This window comes from Rattus norvegicus, chromosome 15 (assembly GCF_021556685.1).
Source record: "Rattus norvegicus strain SHRSP/BbbUtx chromosome 15, alternate assembly SHRSP_T2T, whole genome shotgun sequence".
NCBI lineage: Eukaryota > Metazoa > Chordata > Mammalia > Rodentia > Muridae > Rattus > Rattus norvegicus.
The window spans coordinates 35,257,907-35,285,000 of record NC_141548.1 but is presented as its reverse complement, the minus strand read 5'-3'; the positions used below and the strand labels follow the sequence as shown (position 1 = coordinate 35,285,000).

Genomic DNA, 27,094 nt, shown 5'->3' with positions numbered 1-27,094 from the left:
CCCATGTTTGAATGCTTGGCTATAGAAGTGGCACTATTAGGAGATGTGGCCTTGTTGGAGGAAGTCTGTTACTGTGTAGGCAGGCTTTGCTTAGGCTCAAGCTCTGCTCAGTGTGGAATCAGATCCTCTTCTTAGCGTCCTGTGGAAGACAGTCTTCTCCTGGCTGCCTTCTGATCAAGATGTAGAACTCTTGGCTCCTCCCCCGCCCAGGTCTGCCTTCATGCTGCCCTGCTCCCTGTCGTGATGATGATGGTCTGAACCTCTGAAACTGAAAGCCAGCCCCAACTAAATGCTTTTCTTTATAAGACTTTTCTTGGTCATGGTGTCTCAGCAGTAAAGCCCTAACTAGTGCCTAGTACATATGTGGTATATATTATATGTATTTATTCTATTACTTCTATTCCTCTAAAGAGCCCTGGCTAATACACCCGGGCTTGAGGTTTTACCTGCGGGATCTGTTTTGCACCTTTGACTGGAGGAGGGGCTTGTTTGGGTATATAGAGAGAAGGTAGTTTGACTACATGTCCATTTGCAAAAATATCATTGGCAAATTTGCCCTCCAGGGTCTGTGACTTCTCCAGCCATAGGCTCCTGACCCTTCTGTGGGGCCTCATATCTAATTAGAAGGGAGTTGGCTGCTCCCCAAACAGTCATCCCACTGTTGCTTCAGTGAGCGTATCTTGCCTGGCCAGCCAGTGGTGTAGAAAGGCAGAGCTCGAAGCTTGGTAAGGCCATTGGTGAATTTTTCTCCTCAGAAACCTACAGCACAATGAAGAGGGAATGAAAACATAGCTGCAGGGAGACGTGTGTGGCGAGTTGGCCTTATTTATTCTAATTCACTGGGCGGCAGCTCACGAGGGTCTCCCAGAACTACATGAAGTTGAGGAATATGTGCCCAGTGACCTAATGAGGTCTCTCCATCTCCCCTGGGACCCTCTCCCCTCTCTCTTTCTCTCTTGTCTCCAGCTCAGTATTTGATTAAGAATGATCTTGAGTTGGTACTTTTGATCCTGCTGCCTCTGCCTCTCGAAGTGCTGGAATTCCAGACACAAGCCACTGCTTCCATTTTACGTGGTGTTAAGGGTAAAACCTAGAGCCTTGTGCACTCCAGGAAAACACTCTACCAAACTGAGCTACATTGAAGTCACCCAGACCGACTCTTGCTCTAAGATAGCTACATTCTCTGTTTTGGAGTGATCTTCCTGCTGTGCCTGAAGGTACTTAGATGCTTGAATCTTTGTTTCTCTAACTTTGCCGGGAAAGGAAAAGTTTCCACTCAGGACCTCCAAGACCAAGTTCTCAGCACAAGGGGAATTGATTTATTTGCCTTAAAGGGACAAAGGATTGCCTTTGGATAGAGAGGAGACAGACATGGCCCATAGGCAAATGGTGGTTTATTGGGGTAAAATGGGAAACACCATAGGATGAGGAGTTTAATTTTAATTGGCTATGTTAATTAGGTGAGCCAAAGGGTGCTTTTGATTATTTGATAGCTGGGCCTTAGTGGTCAGCCCCAGGAGGAGGTATTGGTCAAATAAGGGACTAGATACTAGTTTAGGAAAGTAATCTGACATTTTTCAGCAAGGCATAGGGAATGAGGGAGAAGGGCAAGGCCTGTCAGAGCCATGTGTGCCATGGTTAGGGTGACGAGAGTCCCTTCCCACCATGTGCCGACGTTCTCTGAGAATCATGTTGTCTTTAAAGCAATTTTAAATCAGTGAATATTCATTTAAAAACCATGCTGGAATAAACTACTTTCTCTATCTCCCCCTCTCTCCTTATTTTTGTAAAAACAGGTTTTAGAATTAGAATTAAGCCCAAAGGTTCATATAAACCGGGGAGGTAGTAACTCCATGGTACAGCACTGGCCTAGCAGTCATGAGGCCTTGGTTTGACCTCCAGCATGGCAAAACAAAGAAACAAACAACAACAAAAGACCCTTGCATTTTAAACAATGTAATGTATTAATAACCAAGGGTCTAAGATTTTCACCCAGTTGCTAGCTAACAAATGAACTTTGTATTATTTTATTGATGAAAAGACCTACAAATGAAGAGGTAAGCTTCTTAGAATGATAGTAAGGACAGACCAGTGTTAGGGTATTTGCAAGGGGCTCTCTTGATTTTGTTTTTAGTTCTAATTAATTAATTAGAGAGAGGGTCTTACCTAGTTGTCTAGGTTGGCCATGAACTTCTGAAATCAAGCAATCCTCCTTCCCCAGCATCCTGCCTATCTGAGATTAGCAATGAATGCCACTGGGCATTCATTAGAGGGCTCCTCGAAGCCCCAAAACCCAGGCACAAGGAGGACCTGCTGTTTGCAGTGGGGAACGGCTTGGAACTTCCATTTGCCCAAACAGAAAACTTTGTACTGGGCACCTGCCTCCAGTAGTGAGGAGTGCATGGTCCTTACTCTGGTCCCCAGATCTTTTGTGTCTGTCTCAGAAACTGTTAGCATCAGGAGATGGAAGTTTTGGAGTCTGAGCTGTGACAGATGCTCTCCCAAAGGACTTACTGTGACCTCGAAGTGATCCTTAAGAGGTAGCTATGGGCAACCAGGCTAATTAAACCTATTATAAGCACACGAGTCCTTTATTAATAGCTAGACCAACATGGCCTCATGACTCCAAAAATGTCTCTTGATGTTCAAGTTCAGGGGCACATGTTTTTAAAACAAAACCCACAACTGCATTAGTGCTAGATGTGGGGTTCGCATCCGTGAGGAATTTGGGGGTGTCCTAGTAACATCTAAGTTCTCTTGTAGAACTCAGCAATGTTTTTCAGACACTACATGAACATTCTATTTTAGTTATATATCCTCTTAGTTGTTTTAACTTTAGCTTGTGCAAACATTAATTATTTTGGTTAATATGCCTGGATCATAGTCAGGATCATGGACAGAAAAATAAAAAAAGCGTTGCCAAGGCAGATATGGCTTTTGGTGGGGGGGTTGAAGACTGAGGGGTATCTAGGCAGACACAAAACAGAGTTAGGACAAGATAGCATTCAGAACCTAAGTCATTTGACCCTCTTCTTCGGAAAGGAAGAGGCAGTTTAAAGCTGCCTTAGGTTTTGTAAGAAAATGTATATTTGTGTCTTAGTTAGGGTTTCTATTACTTCAACAAAAACACCATGACCAAAAAGCAAGTCGGGGAGGAAAGGGTTAGTCAGCTTACTCTTCCAGTTGCTGTCCATCACCAAAGGAACTCAAGCAGGGCAGGAACCTGAAAGCAGGAGCTGATGCAGGGACCATATGGGAAGCTCCTTACTGGTTTGCTCAACATGGCTATGCTCACTCTGCTTTCTTATAGAACCCAGGACCACCAGCCCAGGGATGGAACCACCCAAAATAGGCTGGGCCCTCCCTTACTGATCACTAATTGAGAAAGTGCCTTACAGCTGGATCTCATGGAGGCAATTCCTCAACTGAGCCGCCTTCCTCTCTGTTGACTCCAGCTGTGTCAAGATGACACAAAACCAGTCAGCACAACCTCTCTTGCCGAGAGGGACTGGTCATCGGTATAATCTGGCCGATTTGATGGGTAAAAGGTGTTTTCCTTGTGTCACTTTTCATCTCATTTAAACGAGGCTTGGCATCTTCAAATGTTTATTGATAATTTGTGGAATTGTTTAAAAGCCTGACCTCCTCAGAGGCTTCTCTTTTCCGTATCCCCAGCAAGGGGGGGGGGGGGGATAAGGCAAGTGTCTACTCTCCTGAATCTGTCAGTGTCAGTGTGTTCTGTTTTCAGCTTTTCCCAAACTGCTAGCCTTGAAGTGTTTCCACTTCCGATTTGATTGTGGGCACAGAACTTGTGCCATGCAGTGTGATTACTCTCTTCTCTGGTCTCAACTATTATGAGCCAGGTGTCAGGGCCAGGGCACTAGACTTTTTTTTTTTTTTCCAACACTGTTTTGCTGTCTCTAAATGTAGCCCAAGGTCGGCCGGAACTCCTGGTTCAGTCTCCTAGGTTCTGACAGAGCAGGTGCGTTCCACCACGCCCTGTTTGGCTTTTCTTTCTTCTTCTTTCTTTCTTTTCTTTTCTTTTTTTTTTTTTTTCTTAACACACTAGGCACTGCACGCCTCTGCAAGGAGGAAGTAAGGCACACAGAAGCTGTAGGTTCGCTACAAGGAATTCAAACGCGTCCTTCCGTTTCTCAGAGTGACATATCCGGAGTTTCCCTTTGTAGCTGTCCCTAAGTCCCCAGATCTCCATTCACATCAGTGAAGCCAGGCTGTAGGTATCTCACCAGACCTGGATTTCCAGTGCAGAATAGAAGATAAACTGTGAAACAAAAGTCCTTAAAGTGATAAACTGGTGCTAACGTCTTTAAAGGAACATTTTCTTGAAAGTGTCTCTGGGATGAAGCTTTGGGTCAACCTGGCAGTATCCGCTCCTGGTTTAATGGTTTCCTTTGGTAGAAACTGCTCAGCTCAGATGTGTCTGGTCTTCCCTACTTCCATCCACCTTCCCACGTTCCCACGTTCCCAGTGGCAATCCTGGCGCCTCTCCCCGAGGGCTCCGCCCCTCCTGCGCCTTGGCGCCTCCCCGGAGGTTGTCAGCCAATGGGGCTACATCACGAGGCTTGAGCACGCCCACCCAGGCACCCAGCCTTAGCTTGGCCCGCCACCCGCTCAGCTTTGCTGGCTCCCTCCGCTAGCGCAGCTGTACGGCCAGGCCCGGATCTGCCATGGCGTCCCCAGCAGCGGGCGGGGTGGTGATCATAGGCAGGTAAAGGTCTCCGTGGCGCCGTGCTGCAATGGCTGGCGCCCTGGCAGCGTCCGGAACGAGTGACCTTCCGCGGGCGGCCGTGGGTGCCTCGGGTGGGCATCAGGTTGTACCTCGCTTCTCCAGGCGCTTCGCACTTGGGCTCCGGAGGTAGCCTGGCAGGAGATAAGGTGGTGGCCTTGGCTTGGCTGAGCAGTGAGGAGAGCCTTAAGTCGGTGTGGGGGTCACTTTTGTCAGCGCAGACTGGATAGCTCAGAGGTGCAGGGCTACCAGAGGTGCCCGGCATCAAGCACGAATTCTAGCGATAAACCTGCGAAAATTTGTTCTAATGCTTTTGAGACGCGGGTCTCATGTAGCTCATCCTGGCCTCAAAGTTTCTAGGTAGCTGAGGCTATCCTTCAACTCCTGATCTTCTTGCCAAATACCCCTGATTACTGGGGTTGCTGGTGTGTGTGCCACCACGCCCAGCTTGAAAACAGCTTATTCTTATTAAGAGCGCAGACAAGAGATTTACCCAAGTAGTAACTGATGGGTATTGACCTGGGTTGGCAAGGAGGTTCGTTCATATACACCACTGGGCTAGGCTGATAGGTCTCTGGAGGCAGAACTCTTGTCCTCTCAGGACACCCGCTTTCCTGTGTGAATGCCAAGGCGGGAGGCTGAGTCACTTTAACAGCCCAAGTTCATCTGACACACCAATTTCTGCTCTCATGCTTCCCCTTCTCCCCTTATTGCTTTTTTGTTTTTAAAATAAGGACATTTAGAACATCTTTCATTGGCTAGCTGTCCAAAATTCTATCAACGTGCTAGCTGTCCAAAATTCTATCAACGTGTGGCAACACATAGTAACTAGTATTGGTTGGTAGCTGTTAAAGGAGTGGATTCATGTTCCTGCTCACACTTTTGGCTACCTGTTGTCCTGCCTGCAGACCAGTCCCAAGTTCAGGCTTTTTCCCTGAGAAGCCTTGGGAGGAAAGTGTCAGAATGCTGTTGCTGTTTTCTCTCTTACAGAGCTGTGGAATTAACTGTACCTTTGTCCTTTCCCGTGGATGCCTGCGGTTGAATGGTCAAGAAATATCAAAAAGTGCACTTTGCCCCTGTGGTGAATTGTGCTGCCTCGCCTTTTGTGAGAGCCACTGGTGTCAAGGGCTAGGTTTTGCAGATCTCTGTTGGGAAGTAGTTCTCTGCCTGCACCTGACAGGCGTCAAGTGGGATTTTGACTGAATTCTGCGTTCATCTGGCTGTGGGTGGTTCATAGTCTCCCAAGGAGAGAGACTCAACAGAAAGTTATTTCTGAGTTCATGCACAGGGAAGTAGAGGGGGCTGGAACATCTTAAGGACCACAGGATGACCTGGGACCATTGTCTTCTAATGTGAAAGCTCTGTTTTCTGCTTACTCCCCTCCCCCATCCTTCTTCCTCACCTGCCTGTCCAGCTGTCAATCATTCATCTACCTATCTATATTATATCTCCAATCTTGTACCATCTCTCTCCTCTCTAGCAACTTTATTTCTGTCCTCTCTACCACTCACCGTCTCTATCTTTCAGGGCCCCATGGGTGACTCACAGGAACATCCATTAAACAGATGGTGCCCAGAATGTAAATCAATTCCTTAATACCTGGACAAAGCGCTTGGCAAGGCTGCACACCTGTAGCCCTAGGGAGGTGGAGACATGATGATCTCAAGTTCCAGGCCAACCTGGGCAAAAGTCTCAAACAAAACCAAAAACAACACAGAAATAGACCTGGCAGTGATCCACTGTTTTCCTTTGAAAGAAGTTAGATAAGTTTTTAAAAAAATATGTGTGTGTGTGTGTGTGTGTGTGTGTGTGTGTGTAGGTGTGTGTAGGTAGGTATGTATGTACATAATGTATGTAGTCTGAGTAGAGATCAAAGAACAACTCTGTGGAGTTGGTTTTCCCCATACCCTTATGTGGGGTCTGGGGTTAAACCCAGATTGGGTCCCTAGGTTTGCATGGTAAGAACCTTTACACCCCAGGCCTCTCCCTGGGCTTCCCTTTCTCTTTCCTTCCTCTATCCTGCCCCTTCCTCCCTTTCTTTCCCTTTTCCTTGAAGCGTGGGGATTAAACTCGGGACCCTACGAGTGTGGGTAAGTTCTTTATTGACCTATACCCTATGTCCTTTTTACCCTATCTGATCTAGGATCTTACTATGTAGCCTAGGCTGGCCCTGATCTCATGGTTCTCCTGCCTCAGCCCTGTAAGTGCTAGAACTGTGAATATGTGCCATATGGTGTGTGGTGGGGGGCCAAGTTCATTTAGCCCAAGCTGGACCCTGATGCAGGATGTTTAATCTTACTGTGAATGCCAAGGTTGTGTTATTTACTGAAAAAAAGCTGTTTCTAGTTGTGGTGTGGTCCAGCCTTAGCACACACCTTTAGTCCCTCTAGATAGGATACAGTCACACCCTGTCACACTACATGCCTTTAACCCCGAATAACAGAGGTAAAGTAGTTATAGAAGGAGGCACCCATGTTTGAAATCGATGTCTAATTGAGTGGCAGACAGTGATGGATCAGAGAAAGGTCTGACAGACTAGGATATGCTCAAACTCTCCTGAGAAAGGAAAGGGAAGCCACTGGAGGGGCAGTGTCAAAGAGGGAGGAGGCAGTTTTAGGAAGAGAGTTTAAAAACAAAAAGTTTGAAGAGAGAACAAGCTAGATATAGATGAAGACAGAATGAGTCAGATTAGAACAGATTGCCCGAGTCAGCTGAAGGCCAAGCAGAGTAATTAAGGAGAAACTGAGAGAGAAGCCAGATGGAATCAGTCAGCCCTGAGAGGAGTTTGAGCTAGAACAGCTGAGTTGAACCAGCTAATCAGAGCTCAGAAAGAACTAGGAAGGGGTGAGCTTGTTCAGCAGTAAGTCTCAGAGGCTGGAAACTTTCTAGGCCTGGAGTAGCTAGAAGCTTCCAGGACTAGTCCAAGGTTAGCAGATGGAGGTAGTAAACCTCGGAGACAATTACAGCAGGGAATAAAAGTTACTGTTCTAGGACTCACTCCCGTGTCCATGACGATGACCTTGAACTTCTTGTCCTTCTGCCTCAGTCTCTTCCCCAAAGCCCCCTCAGTGTTGGGATTACAGAACATACCCATCTGGAAATTTGGCCTCGATTTAATTGTTTTCTGTTGCTCTTGCTACCAAGGCGACTTTTCCTTAGGACCATTTAACGCTATGAGCTTCTGGGCAGGCTGTTTTAAAATGGCAGGAAAGAGTAGACTTTTGGGAATTAAGGATGGAGGGGAAAAAAATCCAAAATAACCAAAGTCAGTGGTCTGAGGCTGTAGGATCGAAAGACGGAGAACCAGGAAGTGACAACTCTGGTAACTGGAATAGAGATGTGGGCAGATGGGCATTGAGTGGTGTTCCCAGGCTGTCACTTCGTCACATGAACTTTACACAACCGGGATCGCAGTGCTGAGGTCATTTGCACACTGTTCTGTGTTGGTAAACCTAGACTCGAGCTTGTTTAGGGCAGCTATCTGGGGAGAGTGTGGGGTGTGGTGGGATGGGTGTGAGCACGGAGGGCAGGGTTTAAAGCACTGCATCTCCTGGTGCTGGATTTGCCTTTTCTTGTACCCTCTTTTCACCAGAGGTAGGATTTAGTTCTCAGCTCGGGGTTGGTCTTCTCTAAGATAAATTTTGCTCCTGGAAGCTTCCCCCACGTGCTGATACTGTGCTGCCCACATTTACACTTTAATCCATATCTACTCTCCCTGGTCCCAGGCGACAGATGTTTAAATGTTTCCCATAGAGATCACCCCACATACGTGAAGGCCTTGGAGGATGTTGTTTGATATTTGTCTTCATTAGGGTTTCTATTACTGTGAAGAAACCATAACTAAGGCAACTTGGGGAGGAAAGGGTTCATTTCTGTTTACACTTCTAGGTGGTAGCCCATCACTGAGGGAAGTCAAGGAAGGAACTCAAACAGGGCAGGAACCTGGAGGCAGGAGCTGATGCAGAGGCCATGGAGGGGTGCTGCTTTCTGGCTTGCTCCTTATGGTTTGCTCAGCCTGCTTTCTTATTCAACCCAGGACCACCAGCCCAGGGATGGCCCCGCCCATAATGGACTGGGCCTTCCTATATCATTCATCAGTTAAGAAAATGACCCACAAGCTGGCCTACAGCCAGGTCTTCTGGAGATATTTTCTCAGTTGAGGCTCCCTCTCTGATGACTCCAGCTTGTGTCAAGTTGACATAAAACTAGCCAGTACAATATTAAACAGGAAATTTATACTCTAGAATCTTCCTCTTTAATAAGATTCCAGAATTTTGCTTTGGGGCAATTGTAATTTTAATATAACATTTTATGGATTATTTAAGAATTTGATAAAATGTATTTTGATCATATTTACCCTCTACTCATACCTCCCAATATTGTGACTTTTTGGACTGCTCATATATACTCATGGGTATGAAACCATCCATGAGCAGGTAGTTAACGTCCCAGGGGCCTTACATCTAAAGAAAACTGACTTTTCCCTCTGCCAGAAGCCACCAACAATCAACAAGTCCTCAGTAGGAGTTGGGGGGATCTTTTTTTAAGGGTTTTCTATCGGTTATTTTATTCACATTTCAAATGTTATCTCCCTGGTTTCCCCTCCACAACCACCCCCTCCACTTTCTTCCCCCTCCCCCTGCCTCTATGAGGGTGATCCCCCAACCCGTCTACCCACTCCTGACTCACTGCCCTAGCACTGGGGCATTGAGCTTCTTAGGACCGAGGGCCTTTCCTCATTGGTGCCAGATAAGGCCATGCTCTGCTACATATGCGGCTGGAGCCATGGTTCACTCCATGTGTACTCTTTGGTTGGTGGTTTAGTCCCTGGGAGCTCTCGGGTGGGGGTCTGGTGAGTTGATACTGTTGTTCTTCCTATGGGGTTGCAGTCCCCTTCAGCTCCTTTAGTCCTTCCCCTAACTCTTCCACTGGGGTCCCCATGCTCAGTTCGATAGTTGGCTTCGAGCATCCGCATCCGAATTGGTCAGGCAGTGGCAGAGCCTCTCAGGGGACAGCCATACCAGGATCATGTCAGCAAGTGGTTCTTGGCATCAGCAATAGTGAGGGGGTTTGGTGTCTGCTGATGGGATGGATTCCTAGGTGGAGCAGTCTCTGGATGGCCTTTCCTTCAGGCTCTGCTCCACTCTTGGTCCCTGCATTTCCAGATTATTTTGCTCCCCATTCTAAGTAGGTCTGAAGCATCCATTCTCTCTTCTTCCTTCTTCTTGAGCTTCATGTGGTCTGTGAGTTGTATCGTGGGTATGCCGAGCTCTTGCGCTAATATGGAGTGGGGGCTCTTAAGTTGCATTTTTTTTTTTTTTGGTTCTTTTTTTCTGGAGCTGGGGACCGAACCCAGGGCCTTGTGCTTCCTAGGCAAGCGCTCTGCCACTGAGCCAAATCCCCAACCCCGCATTTTTTTTTTAAATATAAAACTCTTTGAGACAGATTATTTTCTTCAAAGTGTTGTCCCGAGTACTCCCTGAAAAATGTCTGTTAATTCTTCCACACACAGTGGACCAGCCATAGAGATACACAAGCTCTGCCTCTGAGTCAGTGACAGCGCTAATGCGCCCCTCCTAGGAAACATTTAATAATAGCCAACTTCATGCAGCTCAGTTAAATTAGGAGCTTAGGGGCAGCTTGTCCTCACCAAGAGGTAGCTGTAAACAGACAGAGAAATTTAAAAGTAGCTAGAGACGGGCTTGGTGGTGCCTGAAATCCTAGCACCCAGGAGGCTGAGGCAGAAGGATTGCTGTTAAATTTGAAGCCATCCATGACTGCATAAGACACATCTTTAAGAAGAAAGAAAGAAAGAAAGGAAAAGAAGAAGGAAAGAAAGAAAGGAAAAGAAGAAGGAAAGAAAGAAAGGAAAAGAAGAAAGAAAGAATGAATAAATATATAAAATAATAAAACCGATCCAGAGTGACTATTCAAATCTGGCAGGCATTAGTGGTAAAGCTATAATAGGACCGACTTTGCCACTCGAGTCTTCCCTGATGCTTTCCTGCTGTGTCCCAAGGTAACTTTTGTGATAGATTTAGGAATTTTGAAACTTTAAGATGCATCAAATGGGAAGGACTTGCATTTCTTCCTCTCTGGGCTCTTGTCGTATGGATTCCAGGTGTCTCCGAGGTTCAGTTAGAGTTAGAGGGTGGTAGAACCCTTACGGACAGGGAGGTCGTTAATTACATAGCAATCGGGATGACAAAGCAGAGAGGACAGGCAGGAGCTTCCCAGCCACGGGTGCCGTTGGAATGACTAGGGTCATTGTGTGCTACAAATGCAAGCCGTGCCAAGAAACTGAATGTTGTAGTAGTTGCCTCAAAGAAATGGAAGAGGACTGGGGAGATGGTTCAGATTATTAAGAACACTGTTTGCTTTCCCAGAGGGCTTGGGGTTCAATTCCCAGGACGAACATGGTGGCTCACAAACACCTGTAATTCCAGTTCCAGAGAGTCCAGAGCCCGCCTCTGGCCTCCTCAGACACTTCACACACTTGCACATGCATGCATGCACGTACACACACACACACACACACACACACACACACACACACCCAAACACATAAAATATAATAATAAAAAATAAATATGAATGTTGTTAAGTGAGGCACTGTAGTGCACCCTCTTAATCCCAACACCCATAATGCTTCAGCAGAACGTGAGATTGTGGGCTAAACAAAATAAACACAAACAACAAAAGCAGTTCTTGTTGTGTCGGAGAAGTGGTTCAGCAACAGGTACAGCAATTGCCCAGTGTACAGGGAGCCTTGTGTTTGCTCCTCAGCACTGGCCAGCAGAGATAATTAACAACATCGAACAGGACCAGCCCCCTCCCAACAGCTTTGAAATGCAGTCCAGGCTGAAGGAGTTTGCTGGACAGTGGCCTCCTCTCTCTTAGTCTTTGACCTTTACTTTTATAGATCCAGGGAGAGAACACCCCCTTCTGTATGTGTGTAGCTGGCAGCACGACCGGTTCCTCTGCCTGTGTCTGCAGCCCACCATTCCTCTGTCCGTCCTCATTGTCACAGTGTGTCAGCACAGGAGTCTGAGGCCACACCACGCTATGGTTGTAGTTTGATCAGCATTGGGCGAGGTACAGATTGGATGGGTACTCGACAGGGTCTTCCTAAATTTAAACATGAAGGGGAAATTTTCCCTTTTCTTTTTCTTTCCTTTTTTACCCTTTCATCAGTTTTTTTTTTCTTTTTGAGACTGTATCTTCTGTAGGTTCGGCTGCCCTTGGACTTCTAAGCCTCCTGACTCTATCTGCTACTTCCTAAGGACTAGAGTTTTGTTTTTTTTTTTTTTTTTTTTTTTTTTTTTGGTTCTTTTTTTCGGAGCTGGGGACCGAGGACTAGAGTTTTAGGCATGCAATACCATATCTAAGCTCTGATAAGTTCTTGGCTTCTGTTGGTTTGTTGTTTGTTTTTTAAACCCACCAGGTCTGGTGGGTTACTCCTGAAATTTTAGCAGTCAGGAGGATCAAGAGTTGAAACGTGGCTTGGACCAGATAGAGAGTTCCAGGCCAGCTTGGGTTGAGTTATCACAGAGTGATTTCATTACTGGAATCCCCACAGTGGCACTACAGCCAGGAGGTAGACCACATCTGAGGCTTCTTTTGTGGTTAAATAAGTCACCGTTCTGATAAACATAACATAACTGTTCAACAGTTTAAGACTTTCTGTTTATATGTCAGTGGACATTCAAAACAGCCCTCAACTGGCCAGCCATTAGCTAAAGGCCTTTGAGAGGGCTGGGTTACAGGTAGGAGGCCTATTTAAAGAAGAGAAATAAATCTTCAGCCTAAGACCCTTCTCTTCAAAGCGTGGCTTGCCATTGAATGGGTTTCCTTTTTTTTTTTTTATGTTTTAGAACAACTCAGTCGAACAGAACTTTGCACAAAGATGAGATGTTCTCTACATGGTTGATCCCAACTGGTAACTACCCTGCCTCACAGGATACCAAGCATCTGATGCTCAAATTTCTTACATGGAGTATTTGCATAGAACCTATGCGCTTCATACTTTAGTCATTGCCAGACAACTAATGGGCTAGAGACATAGCTGAGGAAGCTTTTCTAGAAACTTCTATTATTGTAAAGCTTGGGATTCTTGACTTTGCTGCAGAAAAGAATTTTGTGGCCAGTTAGTAAGAAGCAGAGTTGGAATTTATTAAGCGAGATTTTAATATAGAGTTAAGGCCTAGGAAAAGTACATGAGGTGAGCTTCTGAAAAGAAAGGGGTGCTTACATGTCTTTATAATAACCACATGTGAGATTTTGGTGGCTTCTGACTTCCCCCGGCAGCAGATGGGAACAAGTATAGGGACCTACAGCCAGACGTGCAGAGAGTGAGAGACCTGGGGACACTCGACGCTAAACAAGATGTCATCATCAAATCTTTCCCCTCAAGACTAAGGGAATCCCGCAGAAGAGGAGGCAGAAAGAGTGTAAGAGACGGAGGGGATGGAGGACATTGAGAACAAGGGCTCCTAAACAGACATGATCAAAGCTCACGTGAACTCACAGAGACTGAGGCCACATGCCCAGGGCCTCTGTGTATATATTTAGTGTTTGTGTGGGAACAAGGGGGTCTGTGCTTTGCCTGTGGCTCATTTCCTTCTGTTTGTTTTATACAATTCTGATATGCTTTATCTTATTATATTTTATTTTATTATATAAAAAAAGATTTTGGTGGCTTCGGAAAATACATCTCAAAGGGTTGCTAATGAAGTTCAGTGAGATCACAGGGAAGTTTCTGAGGTACATTAGAAAGAATTACAGCTAATAAATTAAAACTATAGGCCACAAGAGCTGAGAGCTAATGCGTGCTTTATACTGACTTTTGACATTCCCAGACATTTATATTTTACATGTGGGAGTAAGACCGTATACTCTTAGTCCTTAAATATGCTTTTTGCTGTTTTAACATTCTTCTTAAGAAACCTTTGTATAAAAGGAATATTTTGGGGACTGGAGAGATGACTAAAAGCACTGGCTGCTCTTTTAGAGGTCCGAGTTCAATTCCCAGCAACACATGGTGGCTCACAACTGTCTGTAATGGGATCTGATGCCCTCTTCTGGTGCATCTGAAGACAGTGACCGTGTACTTGTATTAAACAAATCTTTAAAAAAAGAAAGAAAAAAGGAATATTGTCTGTACGCAAAGAAGCTTCACAGCAGATGTTGTTACTGTTGACTCATAGCTGGTGAAAGACTGAAGCCAGATTCTGGTCAAGGAGTCCATTCCCTTCCCATGTCCCCCCAATTTTCCCCATCTTTATGCCTTACTCATTATAGCGTACATGGCATGTAAATGCTTGCTTACTGTTTAGGGAGCAATGACCAAGGAAGTGTTCAGAACAGATGCAAGTTCTCCCAATGTCTGACCTGTGGAGAGTCGTCTGTCCAATCATGCTGTCCAATCTGGTAGACGTGGACATTGAATACTTGAACTGTGTTCCATTCTGCTCACCAACGGAACTTTAACATTTACTTGACTGTAATCTAAGTTTTAACAGCTACACATGGCTAAAGTCTAACATGTTGCTCATTGCCCTTCTAGAGCTCTATGAGTTTGATTAAACTTTGTATATATACAATACAACACATCTTATCTTAATTATAGATGATTCTGATAATGTAGAGCATGGAGTCAGACCTCCCACAGCTGAGACACTGCCAGATATATACCCACCTATCCCTTCCGTTCCTGAGAGACTGGTTGTTATATCCAGAGGCTCCTTTTGCCTTGCCCGTCCCTGGCAGACTCCTAAGACTGTCTTAGTGTCTTAGTGTCTGGTGATGCCACCAGAAGAGGGCATCAGATCCCATTACAGGAGATCAAGACAGACACCAGACCCCTAAGACTGCCCTTGCCTTGATCCACATCCCCATTTATCCAGCTAAACCCAATGACTTGAGTGTCAGCCCAAATCTGAACCTGACCAGTGGCTCGTGAACACAGATGTGCTGTCTTCTCCTTTGGTTTTCATCTCTCTATACATCTATTACTATCTATATATCTATCATCTATATATTCATTATCTATCTATCCATCATGTATATATCTTACTATTATCTATCCATCATCTATCATCTGTTTATTATCTATCATCCATCCATCCGGCTATCTAGAGCACTTGCTCATGCTACAGGGCATATGTGGTTGTCAGACAGTTCTCAGCAGTCAGTCCTCTTCTGCCACCTTAAGGGATCTAGGACTGAGCTCAGGTGGGCAGGTATGTGTATAACCACTTGTACTTGCCGAGTTATCTGGCCAGGCCAGCACTTCCCTACCACTGTTGGAACATTCTGCTGGTTACATAACCAGGCCAGCCAGGGATCATGAGACCCTATCTCAACAAACAAACAAGAACAAAAAAGAAAGAGAGAAAGTTGAACTGTCCCGAAGCCCAAACCTTTGCCTTCTAGGTCACCCATCACTTTCCCAGGGATCTCATCAGTCTCATTCTCAGAAATGCCCACATCGATATCTTAGGCCAGGCCTTGACTCTGACCCTAGTTCCTATCCAGTTGTGTGCTAGCCCTATACCTCTTTAATGTCTGCTCCCCGCTTGAAACTATGCTGCACCGAACTCCTAATTACTTCCTAAAGTCTTCACCTACAGAGTTAATGACATTTCACTCTTTCTTGGAACATAATTTGGCATTGGTTCTTTTCCCCCCACACTATATGGGTCACCAGCAATTATTAAGACATAAATCAAGAACCCAGTTGTCCACTTTTCTTCCTTCTGCCACCCTTGTCCACTTACCACCATGTCCTGTCACAGCCTCTGCACTCTTTACTCCCGTGTTTGCCCAAGTACAGACATTTCATGACTGTGACAGGGCTATGTTGATAAACCCATCTTAAGGTGAAATGTCGGGAGTGGAAAATGCCCTAAATACAGCGATCCATCTACAAATCCCAGTTTATGGTCCTAGCACACAGCGGAGCGTCTAGTGTCCACGGTGATCTCAGTGCTGACTGGGAGCTGCAGTTGCTGCCTAGCATATGTGTGTGTGTGTGTGAGAGAGACAGAGAGACAGAGAGACAGAGAGACAGAGAGACAGAGAGACAGAGAGACAGAGAGACAGAGAGACAGAGAGAAGAGACAGAGACAGAGGGGGTGGGGGGAGGGATGGAGTGCCGCAGGATCTTCCTGTATAACAAAGAATACCTTTAAAATCAAATTCCTTTTGACAGCCTCCCCAGTGCTGGTATGCGTCAACCATGCCCAGATCCAGATTGCTCCTTTTAAATGGTTAAAACCAGTCCGTTCATGTCTGTAATCTAAAACCTTTCATTAGCTACCCATCACACCCAGATTAAAAGCTTAGAGTCTGCTGTGACCTCTGAGGCACTCTGTATGTAATGAGATCACCCCTCTGCCCTCCACTCTCTGCCCTCATCCTCTGCCTCTCTTTCCTAACACCTCTGTGCTAGTGGTGCCGACCTGTCCACCTGGACCTGCAAACACTCTCCAACTCTTCCACACACCTTCAGGTTTGGTCCTTGCCTCCAGCAACTCCCTCGTCGTGGCTGATGGTGCTTTCAGATTCCACTGTCTCCCTGTCCCGACCACTTCCTACTCAAGGTCCTTCTTCCAGCTACTTCCTCTTTCTCAGCACTTCCGTTAGTTGGCCGTCTTCAGCCCACTGTAAGCTCAGGAGCTGGAATGGTGCCTAGCACACAGCTGGCATTGCAGGCACTCTGTGTATTTCCAGCAATCTGCTGTTGCTCTTGTGTTAACCCCATAGGAAGTGCCACTGACCTTTATCCAGAGTTTGTCACTAGCGTATGTCAGCTTTTTGTCCTTGTTGTCAACAACAAACACTTATCAGGCTCTACTGTACATTGTGCCAAGATTACAAAGGTTCCCAGAGCATGGAGTTCACCCCTTCAAACAAGCTAAAACAGTCTTTCCACTTTTCCCCTGCTTCCCTGCACAAAGTTAACAGAAACGTTATCCGCATGCTGAGATAAGTACCAGAAAGATCCAGGTGCCATCCAGTGAACTTCCCAGTCCTTGGGATTAAGAAGGAGCAAGGTCCTGCTTGGGCAGGTCCTTCTCTTTCAGGCATTGTCAGCTTCTCTCATGCAGGCCCACACATGAAAGATCATCCACAATGGAGCTTGCCTAGAATCTGTCCCTTGAGGAGACTGTCTTGACACTTCTGTGTCCTTGGGATCCATATCTGGGGATTTAACCAAATATGGACTGAAAATAACTGACAGGAGCGTGCCTGGCTTCGTGCATGCAGCCTTTTCCTGTGGTTCTGAACTTACGGGTCTCCACCGCTTTGGGGTTGAGTGACTCTTTCACAGGGGTTGCCTAAGACCATCAGAAAACACAGATATTTACCTTATAACTTATACAGTTGCAAAATTATACTTACAAAGTAGCAATTAAATAATTTTATGGTTGGGTCACCACAGCATGGGGAACTGTATTAAAGGGTGGCAGTGTTAGGAATGTAAACAATGTATTTTCATTGTTAGTTGTGCAAGTTGTTTAAAGATGATCCAGGTGGGACCCTCAGAGGTAGGAGGAAGGTTCTGAGCAAACGCTGTGCTATTTTAGGTAATGAACCCACTAGGACAGGGGCAGGAAGGCCTGCAGCCAATTCCTCACCTATGCCGAGGGGGCCACGACATTCGTTGTTTCTGTACCAACGCCTCTAGGTTGTGACCGTTTCTGAGACATTCCTTGTTCTTGGTGACCTTGACAGTTTTGAAGGACACCTGGCAAGAAATCGAGTTCTGTTTATTCTCCTATACTTTGCTCCTGACTAGACTGAGGCCACGGGGGAAGCGCTCAGAGGTCAGGGGCCATTCTCATCGCAGCATATCAGGGGAGTGAACAGTCAGAATGACTCAACGAAATTGATAGTGACCTTGAACACCTGCTGAGGTCGTGTTTGCCAGGTTTCTCCAAGGCTGAATTACTCCCCGTTTCCTGTCTTTCTGTACTTATGAGAGTGGCTCTGCTTAAACTACATTTTGGGGTAGATGGAAGGTGTATTAGAGTTCAGATCTGATAGAATGAATATATATATATATATATATATATATATATATATGTGTGTGTGTGTGTGTGTGTGTGTGTATGTGTGTATATGTGTGTGTATGTATCTCAAATGAATATACATTATATTGTGTATATATTGTATATTATATATGGAAATATATATTATATATCTATATAGTTTTTTAGAGCGGCTTATGGGCTGAGGTCCAGCTAGTCCAACAATGGCTGTCTCCCAGTGCAACATCCAAGAGTCTAGTTGTTGTTTGTCCACGAGGCTGGATGTCTCAGCTGGTCTTCAGTACGCACCAGGATCCTGAGGAAGTAGGCTGTAATGCCAGCGAAGGAATGGGCTTAGCAGTGAGTAGTAAGGGCAAGCAGGCAAAGAGCCAATGCCTCCTTTTTCCGTGTCCTTTGTTTGGGCTGCCAGCAGAAGGGGCACCAAGATTAAAGGTGGATTTTCCCACCTCCGAGGTCGGGATGAAAGGTGGGTGTTCCCACTTGAAGTGATTCAAGTAAGGGAAAGTCCTCACAGGCGTACCCAGCTGCTTGGGTTTCAGTTATTTTAGATAAATTCAAGTTGACAACCAAGAGCAGTCCTCAAAGAGTGAGACCACATTTCTCTAGGAATGGTATGGCTGCATAAAATTATTGGAATTCTTCTGCGGGGTAATTTTATTTATTCATTTCTATGTAGTGAAAATTGGATTTTATTGGCTCTGCTACTGAGCACTCTGTAAATCGTTGTGTGTCCCTTTGATATGCCAGGCCTGGCAGGCATCACCTTCAGCACTGGCTTTCTGGTGCTGTAGAATGCTCCAGGGTCATCTTTTATCTAGCTTGCTCAGTTCTAGAACTATCCGTTTCTCCAAAGTGTCCTGCTTCCTTTGATTGGATAATGGGATTAGAAGCCAGTTTGGACCCTGGGAGTGTTCTGGACTTTCTTTGGATACATATCTTACCCTGTATGTAGTCCATGCTGGCTCTGAACTCAGGACTTTTCTTTCTTGAACCCCTACTTCTGGGATAAGAGGCTTGTTATATGTGTGCCATGCTCCCAGATGTGCTTTATAACTTTGTTTTGAGTCCTTTGGAAACTGACTTTTTTGTCCTTTTGTCTTCTACAATAAGTCTGTAAGGGCGGGTAAAATGCAGGGTACATTGGCTCTGGCCTAATCTCACCTGGCAGAGTGAAGCCCAGCACAGAAGAAACTGGGGCTTTGCTCTTCATCACTGTATAAACTGGGGTAGTGGCACATGCCTAAAGTCCCAGTGTTCCAGAGGTAGAAGCCAAGGAATCAGTTCAAGGTTTTCTTCAGCTCTCTGGCCAGCCTGGGTTATTACAGGAGACCTTGTCTGGAAGCAGGAAAAATCAAAGTTAGACCTTGGGGATTTCCCTTTTTAGGGAAGCTCACGCGCATGCTCTCTGGTGTGTCTTTCTTAACCCACATACTTAGAGTGCATATTAAAAACGTCTTATAAAAGCTCGAGGGGTTGAGGATTTAGCTCAGTGGTAGAGTGCTTGCCTAGCAAGCGCAAGGCCCTGGGTTTGGTCCCCAGCTCCGAAAAAAAGAAAAGAAAAGAAAAAAAAAAAAGCTCGACTTTTCTTTACAAAAACAAGACAAAAACCTAAAAAAAAGAGTAAGGGCTCTTGAGTCAGACTCTTGGCCTCATCTCCTAGTCATAGCACAAGCATCGAGCCTGAATCTAATCCCTTGATGCTGTCCTTTCCTCAAGTATAAAAGAGGAATTGATGGCATCTACTTCCTAGGGTTATTGTAAAGACTAACAGAGCAAAGTGTCTAATAATGTTGGGCACTTATTCCATGATCAAATGTGATGATGGTGGTAGCCATTATCCTGAGGGTAGATAGGGAAGATGCAGTTGTCCCTCAGTATTCCAGAGTGAAGGGTTCTAAGGTCATCAGAGGGTATCCACATAGATGTTCAAGTCTCTTATGTAAATGAAAGTGGTAGCATTTGCAGAGGTGACACACATCTTCCTTTTAGGTTCTTTTAGATTTCTTGTGCCACCAATCCAACATAAGGGCTGTGTAAACAGGTGCCACACTGTACCATTTAGGAAAAATAACGAGGAACATCTCTGTGTACAATACAGATGTCAGCTTTGCCCCTGTATGTGCCCAGTACAGGTAGAAGCAGGCAATGGTTTAAGAGATAACATGGTCAAGATGCAAACTTTTTAGATATTTATTAAATGTTGTAAGAGTGGGACCTTGTGGCAGGGTGGTGGCGGTGCACACCTTTGGTCCCAACACTCGGGAGGCGGGGGCAGGTGGATCTCTGAGCTCGGGGGCAGCCTGGTCTATGGGATGAGTGAGTTACAGGACAGCCAGGGCTACATAGAGAAACTCTTGTTGTGTAATTTTTATTGCTGCGTTATGAACATGAAGAGTGATTGGCGGAATTAATGACCTGCATCCTGTCTGGTTTTCTCCCTAGTGGACTCATTGGCCGGAGCTGGGCTATGCTGTTTGCCAGTGGAGGCTTCAAGGTGAAACTCTATGACATTGAGCAACAGCAGATAACGAACGCCCTGGAAAGCATCAGGTAGGCCTGGTCCACGCGTCTGCAGGGAGCGGTAGCCCTGCTCTCCTCACTTCCTCTCACTCATCCCGCCCTCCCAGCTGTGACTGCAATTGCCCATTTTTTCATGGGAGCCTTTGCAGTATCTCTGAGACAGTAAAAGCCAGGTTTAAGGTTCTCTGGCATAGAACATGGATCTAGACCTGTGAAGGGCTCTATTGTGAAGAGAGCCTTACACTGGCCAGTGAGGGAGGACTGGAGGAACCAAATGTGAATGTTAGCCTTCAATCTCCTGTGGAGACTCGGTAGATATTTAAATGTCTGTTAGGGTGGCAGTTATGCTGGCAGCCCTAGATTTAAGCTTTTAGAGAAGCGTTAGACTCATTGCAAAACTGGGCTGCTTCTTTTTTTTTTTTTTTTTTTTTTGGTTCTTTTTTTCGGAGCTGGGGACCGAACCCAGGGCCTTGCGCTTCCTAGGTAAGCGCTCTACCACTGAGCTAAATCCCCAGCCCCACTGGGCTGCTTCTTATATACCCCGGACTTCCCAAAAGTCAGTGCTTCCCACCTTCAACATTCCCCTCCCACTGGTAATTCGTTACAATAGATCAAACTACCTGGATACATCAGTGTCACCCAGAGCCACTGGCTGACATTGAGGTTCTGTCCTGGTGTTGTGTCTTCTGTCTGTGCTCTCATGTGGATGTGTCCACTGTTAACGGACGATACCAAATAGCTCTGATGCCTGAAAATGCTCTGTGCTCTGCCTGTTCGTCACCCCTCCCTGGCAACCACTGATATTTTCTGTGTCTATAATTAGTCTCTTTTGAGGCTGTTGTATACGGGCTCAGGGAGTTTGTAGCTTTTCCCAAGCGGCGTCTTTCACTTAGCAGTGTGCATTTAAGCGTCCTCCACATTTTAATGGCCTTCCACATCTTAACACTGAATGAAGGAAAGTCCGAAGAGTGACAGATGAACTGTTAATTCATTCCTGGAAGTGAGTTTTAGGAAATATAAATAAAGATGCTATAAAACATTCTCCACGTGTGGACTAGTGTAGACAGGCTTCGTTCAGCTCCTTAGAACAAACACCAAAGATCATGACTTCCTGGACTAAATGGCAAAAATACATTTGGCTTTATAACGAGCCACGGTACTAAGTTACGGAGTGGCTGCGCTGTTTGTGGCTTCCCAGGGACAGGTTGGGGTTCTTGGCGCTCTGAACCCCTGGCAGCATTAAGTACAGCCAGTGTTCTGGGTCTTAGCGAGTCGAAATATGTGTCTGATGGTGTCATCTTGGTTTTGGTCTGCTGAGGGCATGTGACACAGGTCAACTTTCCCCATAACTTTTCACCATTTGTATATTCCAGTCCTTCCTTTGGTGCTCAGGCCTGAATCCAAGGTCCTGTATGTGTGAGCGTGAGCTGCTCACCTAAAAACATGTTTCTGGTTAACAGGCGAACCCTAAAGATTTTTATTTGTGGTGCCTCCCAGGTGCATACTAATTCTTGCTCAAAATCCCGTGTAAAGACTTTGTAAAGTGACTTTTCAGAGAATATTTAACTACATTAGTACATTTCTCCTCACCAGAACCTACAGATGCCCAAGTCCCCTGTAGGAATGTAGCATAGTATCCAGATCGATCCTACCTACCCCTGACGCCTTTCCATCAGCTCGAGATGGGCTCCTGATTCCCAGTGCACTGAAATGCTGTGGCAGAAGTCACGATGCATTGTTTAGGGACAATGACAAGAAAACAGCCTGTGCCTGTTCTCTACAGATGAAAAATATTTTTTTCTGGTTATTTTCCATTTGCAGTTGGGTGGGCCTGAGGATGCAGAACCTGCAGACAGGAGAAGCAGCAATATTTTCTCTCAGTCTCCTTCTATTCCCATACTGAGTAGTTTATGTTAGAGCTTTGCAGACCTTGCTTTGGAAATGGTAGCTGGTAACGTTGTCCATTACTGGAGGTTTTAGGATTAAAGCTTGGGCTCCGCTGCCCAACAAGCCGGGCTCAGCAATACAGACACACGCTATAGTGAAAAGCAGAGAAAGGAGATTGATTTATTCTGTGTGGCCACATGGGGAAGAGGAACAAATAAAAGAGTCTAGCGACCTGCATGTCTGTCTTTGGGGATCCTAACATAAGGCTTAGGTTTAAACATAGGGAAAGTGTTATACAGAACTGAGCAGTCCTGGTCAAGGTGTGGTCCCATCCATCACTGAGCCTTTATTGTCTAGCTTCTGGTCCTACAAGGTGGCCTAATGACCTAGCAGAATGATGACATCACTTCTGAGAGCCAAGTTCCTCCCAAGGCATCAGAGCCTCAGCCCTTTGCTGGCCTCAGTGTGAGGTTCCCAGGGAACGTTCCTCTCCTAGAGATACATTGTATCAATGGTCTGATTGTTGGGAGTAGGAACACACGCGCCTGGCCTAGAATGTCTCCTCCCCTGGTACAGTGGTTACATGGTGATAGCTTTTCAGCAGGCCTAGGCTTGTCACTAGTTTTTTGGTGATTGTGTGCATGGTTGGTGGCCTCAGAGCTGAGTGACATTAACTTGAGAGCTGTCCTCGTGTTGCTGTTGGCTGCAAGTTACCCGAAACTGCCCAAAGCTAATGTACAAGAGTATGCTGCCATAAAGATGATGGGTGAGAGTCATTTGTGGCCTTGGTGTTTATGGTGTTTACTTGACAGTTTTGTGGTGCGTGATCACCGCAGAAGGTAGGGGCACCATTCGGTTCAATCTGTCCATTTCATTTACAGTGGTCCTCATTTTTCAATGTCACACGAGCTCTGTTAACCACTGAGGATGACATTTCTTGTCTCAGAGCCTGTAATATAATAGGTTTTAGGTGTTAGTAGGTTTTAGAGGGGCCTTATAATCTCTAGATGACCTAGAACCCACGTAGCCCAGGCTTGCCTCAAAACAGTTCTTCTCCTAAGATCCCTCACCCCCACTTATGGAAGTAAGACAAGATACCCAGTGTCTTAGATCCTCAGAGGAGAACTCTCCTAGCAGCACTTCTTTTCTTTCTTGCTGTTTTTGCTCTGATATTTTTCACAGACTCCTCTCCTGCCATTCGTCCCACCCTGTGATTTGGCTTACTCCCCACATTCTAAGTCTTTGTTTTCTGAGACAGGATCTCATGTAGCCCAGGCTGGCCTTGAATTCTTTATATACCCATGAAGGTCTTGAGCTTCTGGTTTTCTGATCCCTAACCCCAATTCTGGGGTCACAAGAGTGTGTCTCTGGGCATGGCTTTATTCTGAAGTTTTTGAAAATTTTACAGCAGGAAATTACAAGCAGTTCCTGGTGAGCTGGCTTATGGTTAAGAGCACTTGCTGTTCTTGAGGAACACCTGTGTTCAGAGTGACCATCTCAGGCAGCTGACAAGAGCTTGTAACTCTAGCTCCAGGGCACTCGACCCCTCTTCTGGCCTCTTCAGGAACCAACACTCACAAAACACACAGGTCACACAATCATACACTCACAATCACACCCCACACCACATACACATAACCACACACGCACATCAGACACACACAGTGACACACCATACCACACACACACACAGACACATCACACACATAATCACACACACATACAGACACATCACACACACAATCACACCCCATCTCTCTCTTCTCTCTCTCTCTCTCTCTCTCTCTCTGTCTCACACACACACACACACACACACACATACCCAGAGACACTCACAAACACACACATACAGACATATCACACATATACCCCATATCACACACACACATACACACACACAATCACATACTCATATAACACACACACACACACACACACACACACACACACACACACACACACCTATTTTAGATAGTCTTGGAAAATCAACCTATATTAGATTGACCCTAGGGCAGTGCTGCTGAGCACTATGCTTCCTCTATTTTTGGAGATGGTATCTGTTTATGCTCTCAGACTGACCTTAAACTTGCTGTGTAGTCCAGGCTATCCTGGAGTTTACAACCTTCCCACTCCTTTCTACAAAGTACTGGGATCACAGGTTGCACTGCCACTCTTTGTAGCTAATCTTAAACGGTAGAAGTAGTACACACTGATTTGGAAAAGTGCGAAAACAAATGTAGAATAGGAACTTAAAAAACATTAAGAAATTAGAAGCCAGCCATAGTGACTCACATCTGTAGCCCCAGAACTTGGAAGCTGAGGCAGGAGGATTGCTGTAAATTTTAGGTTATGCTGGGGCACAGAATGAGACCATGGTTAAAAAAAAACAAAACAAAACAAAACAAAAACCAAACAAACAAAAAAACCCAAACCGAAACAAGGCATTAAAGAAGTTATTATCATGCCTCACACCATGTGAGAGGAGCTCTTAGTACATGGAAAAGAGTCACCCAAGAGTAATCTTTTCCTAGCTGGAAGCACGTGAGAAACTTGTTCCTGGCTCAGGTGGAGGGCAGCATCCAATGGGGAGAGGCCTTGCCCATACCTCTATGCTTCTCCTTTGTGTTGCCTGGAGCTGGGCAGGTGCTGGGTCTCAAAGCTCTTCAGAGCGAAGGGAACACTTTGAGCAGGTAAACTGAAGCCCAGTGAGCAAAGAACCAATGAAGCCTGTAGATCTGATGTGTTGCTTCTTAGGATTTATAGCTTGTTGCATTTCTCTAAGTCTTCCAGAGTCCAGCACACCCTGGTGCAGGCTCCGGGGTCATCATGTGACTGCCCACCCCAACTCAGGTGTGAACTGGCTCTCTTGTGTGGCTCAAGTCCTGGTCTGTGACCACTGTCTTTGGGTAACATCTTTGTCACCTGCCTTTCTCGACTCTCTGGTCACTGGGACTCATATCTTTCTACAAAATCCTCAGTTTTTCAGATGGTTCAGGAGTTAATAAACTACTGGAGGTGATCTCTGAAACAAGGCAGTTGTCCTGTCCTCTGGCTCCTAGATAGCTGATGTTTCCAAACTCATGCCCTGCAGGTGACCCCAATCTCCCGTTTTTACCTTTCCAGCCTCCTTTCTGCCCTGGCCTAAGCTTCATCTTAAACCCCGTTTCCGTCTGGATTCTTGTCTGTTCTGCTTGGGAACTGAGTTTTGGTTTGCTCAAACACCTTAGGCCGTAACAGCTGGAGTAGTGGGTGTGGTGTGGTGGTCCAGGTTTGTAATCCCAGTATGTGGGAGGAGGCAGGAGATCAGGAGTTCATAAGACACTGTCATTAAGTAGAATAACAATACAAAACCATTCTCTGGAAGAGTGGACCATAAGTTATCTGGTTTGATGACACCCCACACTCTGTTCTTTGTTGTTTTGAAGTCCTGGGAATTGAACCTGGGGCTCATGCATGTGAGGCAAGCAAGCATTCTATGTTGGCCCCTTGCGATGTACTTCATGTTTTGTTTTGAGGCAGAGTCTCACTGTGTGGTCCAGGGTGGCCTCAGTCTCCCAAGCCCTGGGAATTCACGTGTGTGTCAACCCAGTACAAGGTGGCTTTCGACTCTGACCGTGGACTTGGATCTGGCCAGTGGGGCATTACTAACCATGACTCAGCAGAAGCCTGGAAGGCACTGAGCATCAAGAGGCTGTCACTTGGGGTTGGGAAACCTTCCTCCACATTTGCTCACTGAGACTCCAGGGCAACTCCCCAGCACCAGCTGCTACACAGAGCTTAGACCAGCAGCTCCCAAATGGCAGGGTCTGACTGGTTGCTGTTTTAGAAAGCCCTGCTAAGTGGATTCAAGAGAGCTGACCCTCCCCCTTGCCAGCTGTGGTGTTGGGTGAGCTAGCTGGGGCAGCGATGGAGAGCTCGCCCTGGTAGTTTGGGCTCGGGAGAGCTGCCAGGCGGACTGACTCAGCTACCCACCCAGACCTAGATCCAGGGTTTTGAGTTAGCCAACCCCAACATCTACCCCATCTTTGAACTGCTGGAGCATGTGAAGGGGCTGGTCCTGCAGATCCAAAGCTGCAGGGTCTCCATGACATAGGTCAACAATAGGATACAGTATTGATGGTGTAGCAGAAGCCAGTGGCCTTGAACCAGACCAATGACTGATTGTAGCAAACATTTACAAGTGACGATGTGTGGGCAGAGTTGTGTACTGTGGGACACACCGTGACACACTGCGGCTTCTACCATGAGATGTTGCCTATGCGTTGTTAATTTCGTTTGTTTGATTTTTATTTTCTTTTAGGTGGGGAGGTTGCAAGGGCAGAAGACAGATATGGAGGGACTGGGTGATGAATGGGATTGGGGTGGGTGACGTGAAACTCACAAAGAATAAACGAAAAGTTAAAACCAAACAAAAATAAAATACTGATTTTTTAAAAACAAAACGGTCACGTTTAAAAAATAAAAAGAAAAGAACCCCGCCAAAATGGCCGACCCAGGGACCGTGATGGACAGGTGGAGCTACGATGGCTACCTTGGCTGGGTTTCTGTGGTCAGCAACCACTGACTTCAGGGCTCCGGACTGCTGGTCTTGTGCTGCCAGGGGACCTCTCATTGCCCTAATCCATGCTATGCAGGGACAAGGACATTCTGTAACCAGATGGTGTCCTACAGCACATAGCCTCACCCCATGTGTGTCTATTGTTGTGCTATGCTCGCATACACCCTATGCTCGCAAAGCCGAAAGTGCTGCTCCCCCGTTAGGAGAAACAGACAGAGACAGAGGAGTACTGCGAGGCTGCTGTGGGGCTGGGACTGCTCAGCTTGCAGATTGTGAGTGAAGGGAAGGAGAGATTTGAACATAGATTTTTTTGAAGGTAAAACTGTA

At 46.0% G+C, this 27,094-nt stretch overlaps 1 protein-coding gene across 1 annotated transcript in view; it reads left to right on the top strand.

The window, feature by feature from the left end:
* The first annotated feature begins 4,625 nt into the window (after positions 1 to 4,625).
* Positions 4,626 to 27,094, top strand: part of Cryl1 (crystallin, lambda 1) — a 118,955-nt gene continuing 96,486 nt past the window's right edge. The window contains exons 1-2 of the mRNA NM_175757.3: positions 4,626 to 4,729; positions 20,245 to 20,352. Coding sequence (NP_786933.1) covers positions 4,689 to 4,729; positions 20,245 to 20,352 — 149 coding nt within the window. The 5' untranslated portion in view covers positions 4,626 to 4,688. The remainder of the gene's footprint in view (positions 4,730 to 20,244; positions 20,353 to 27,094) is intronic.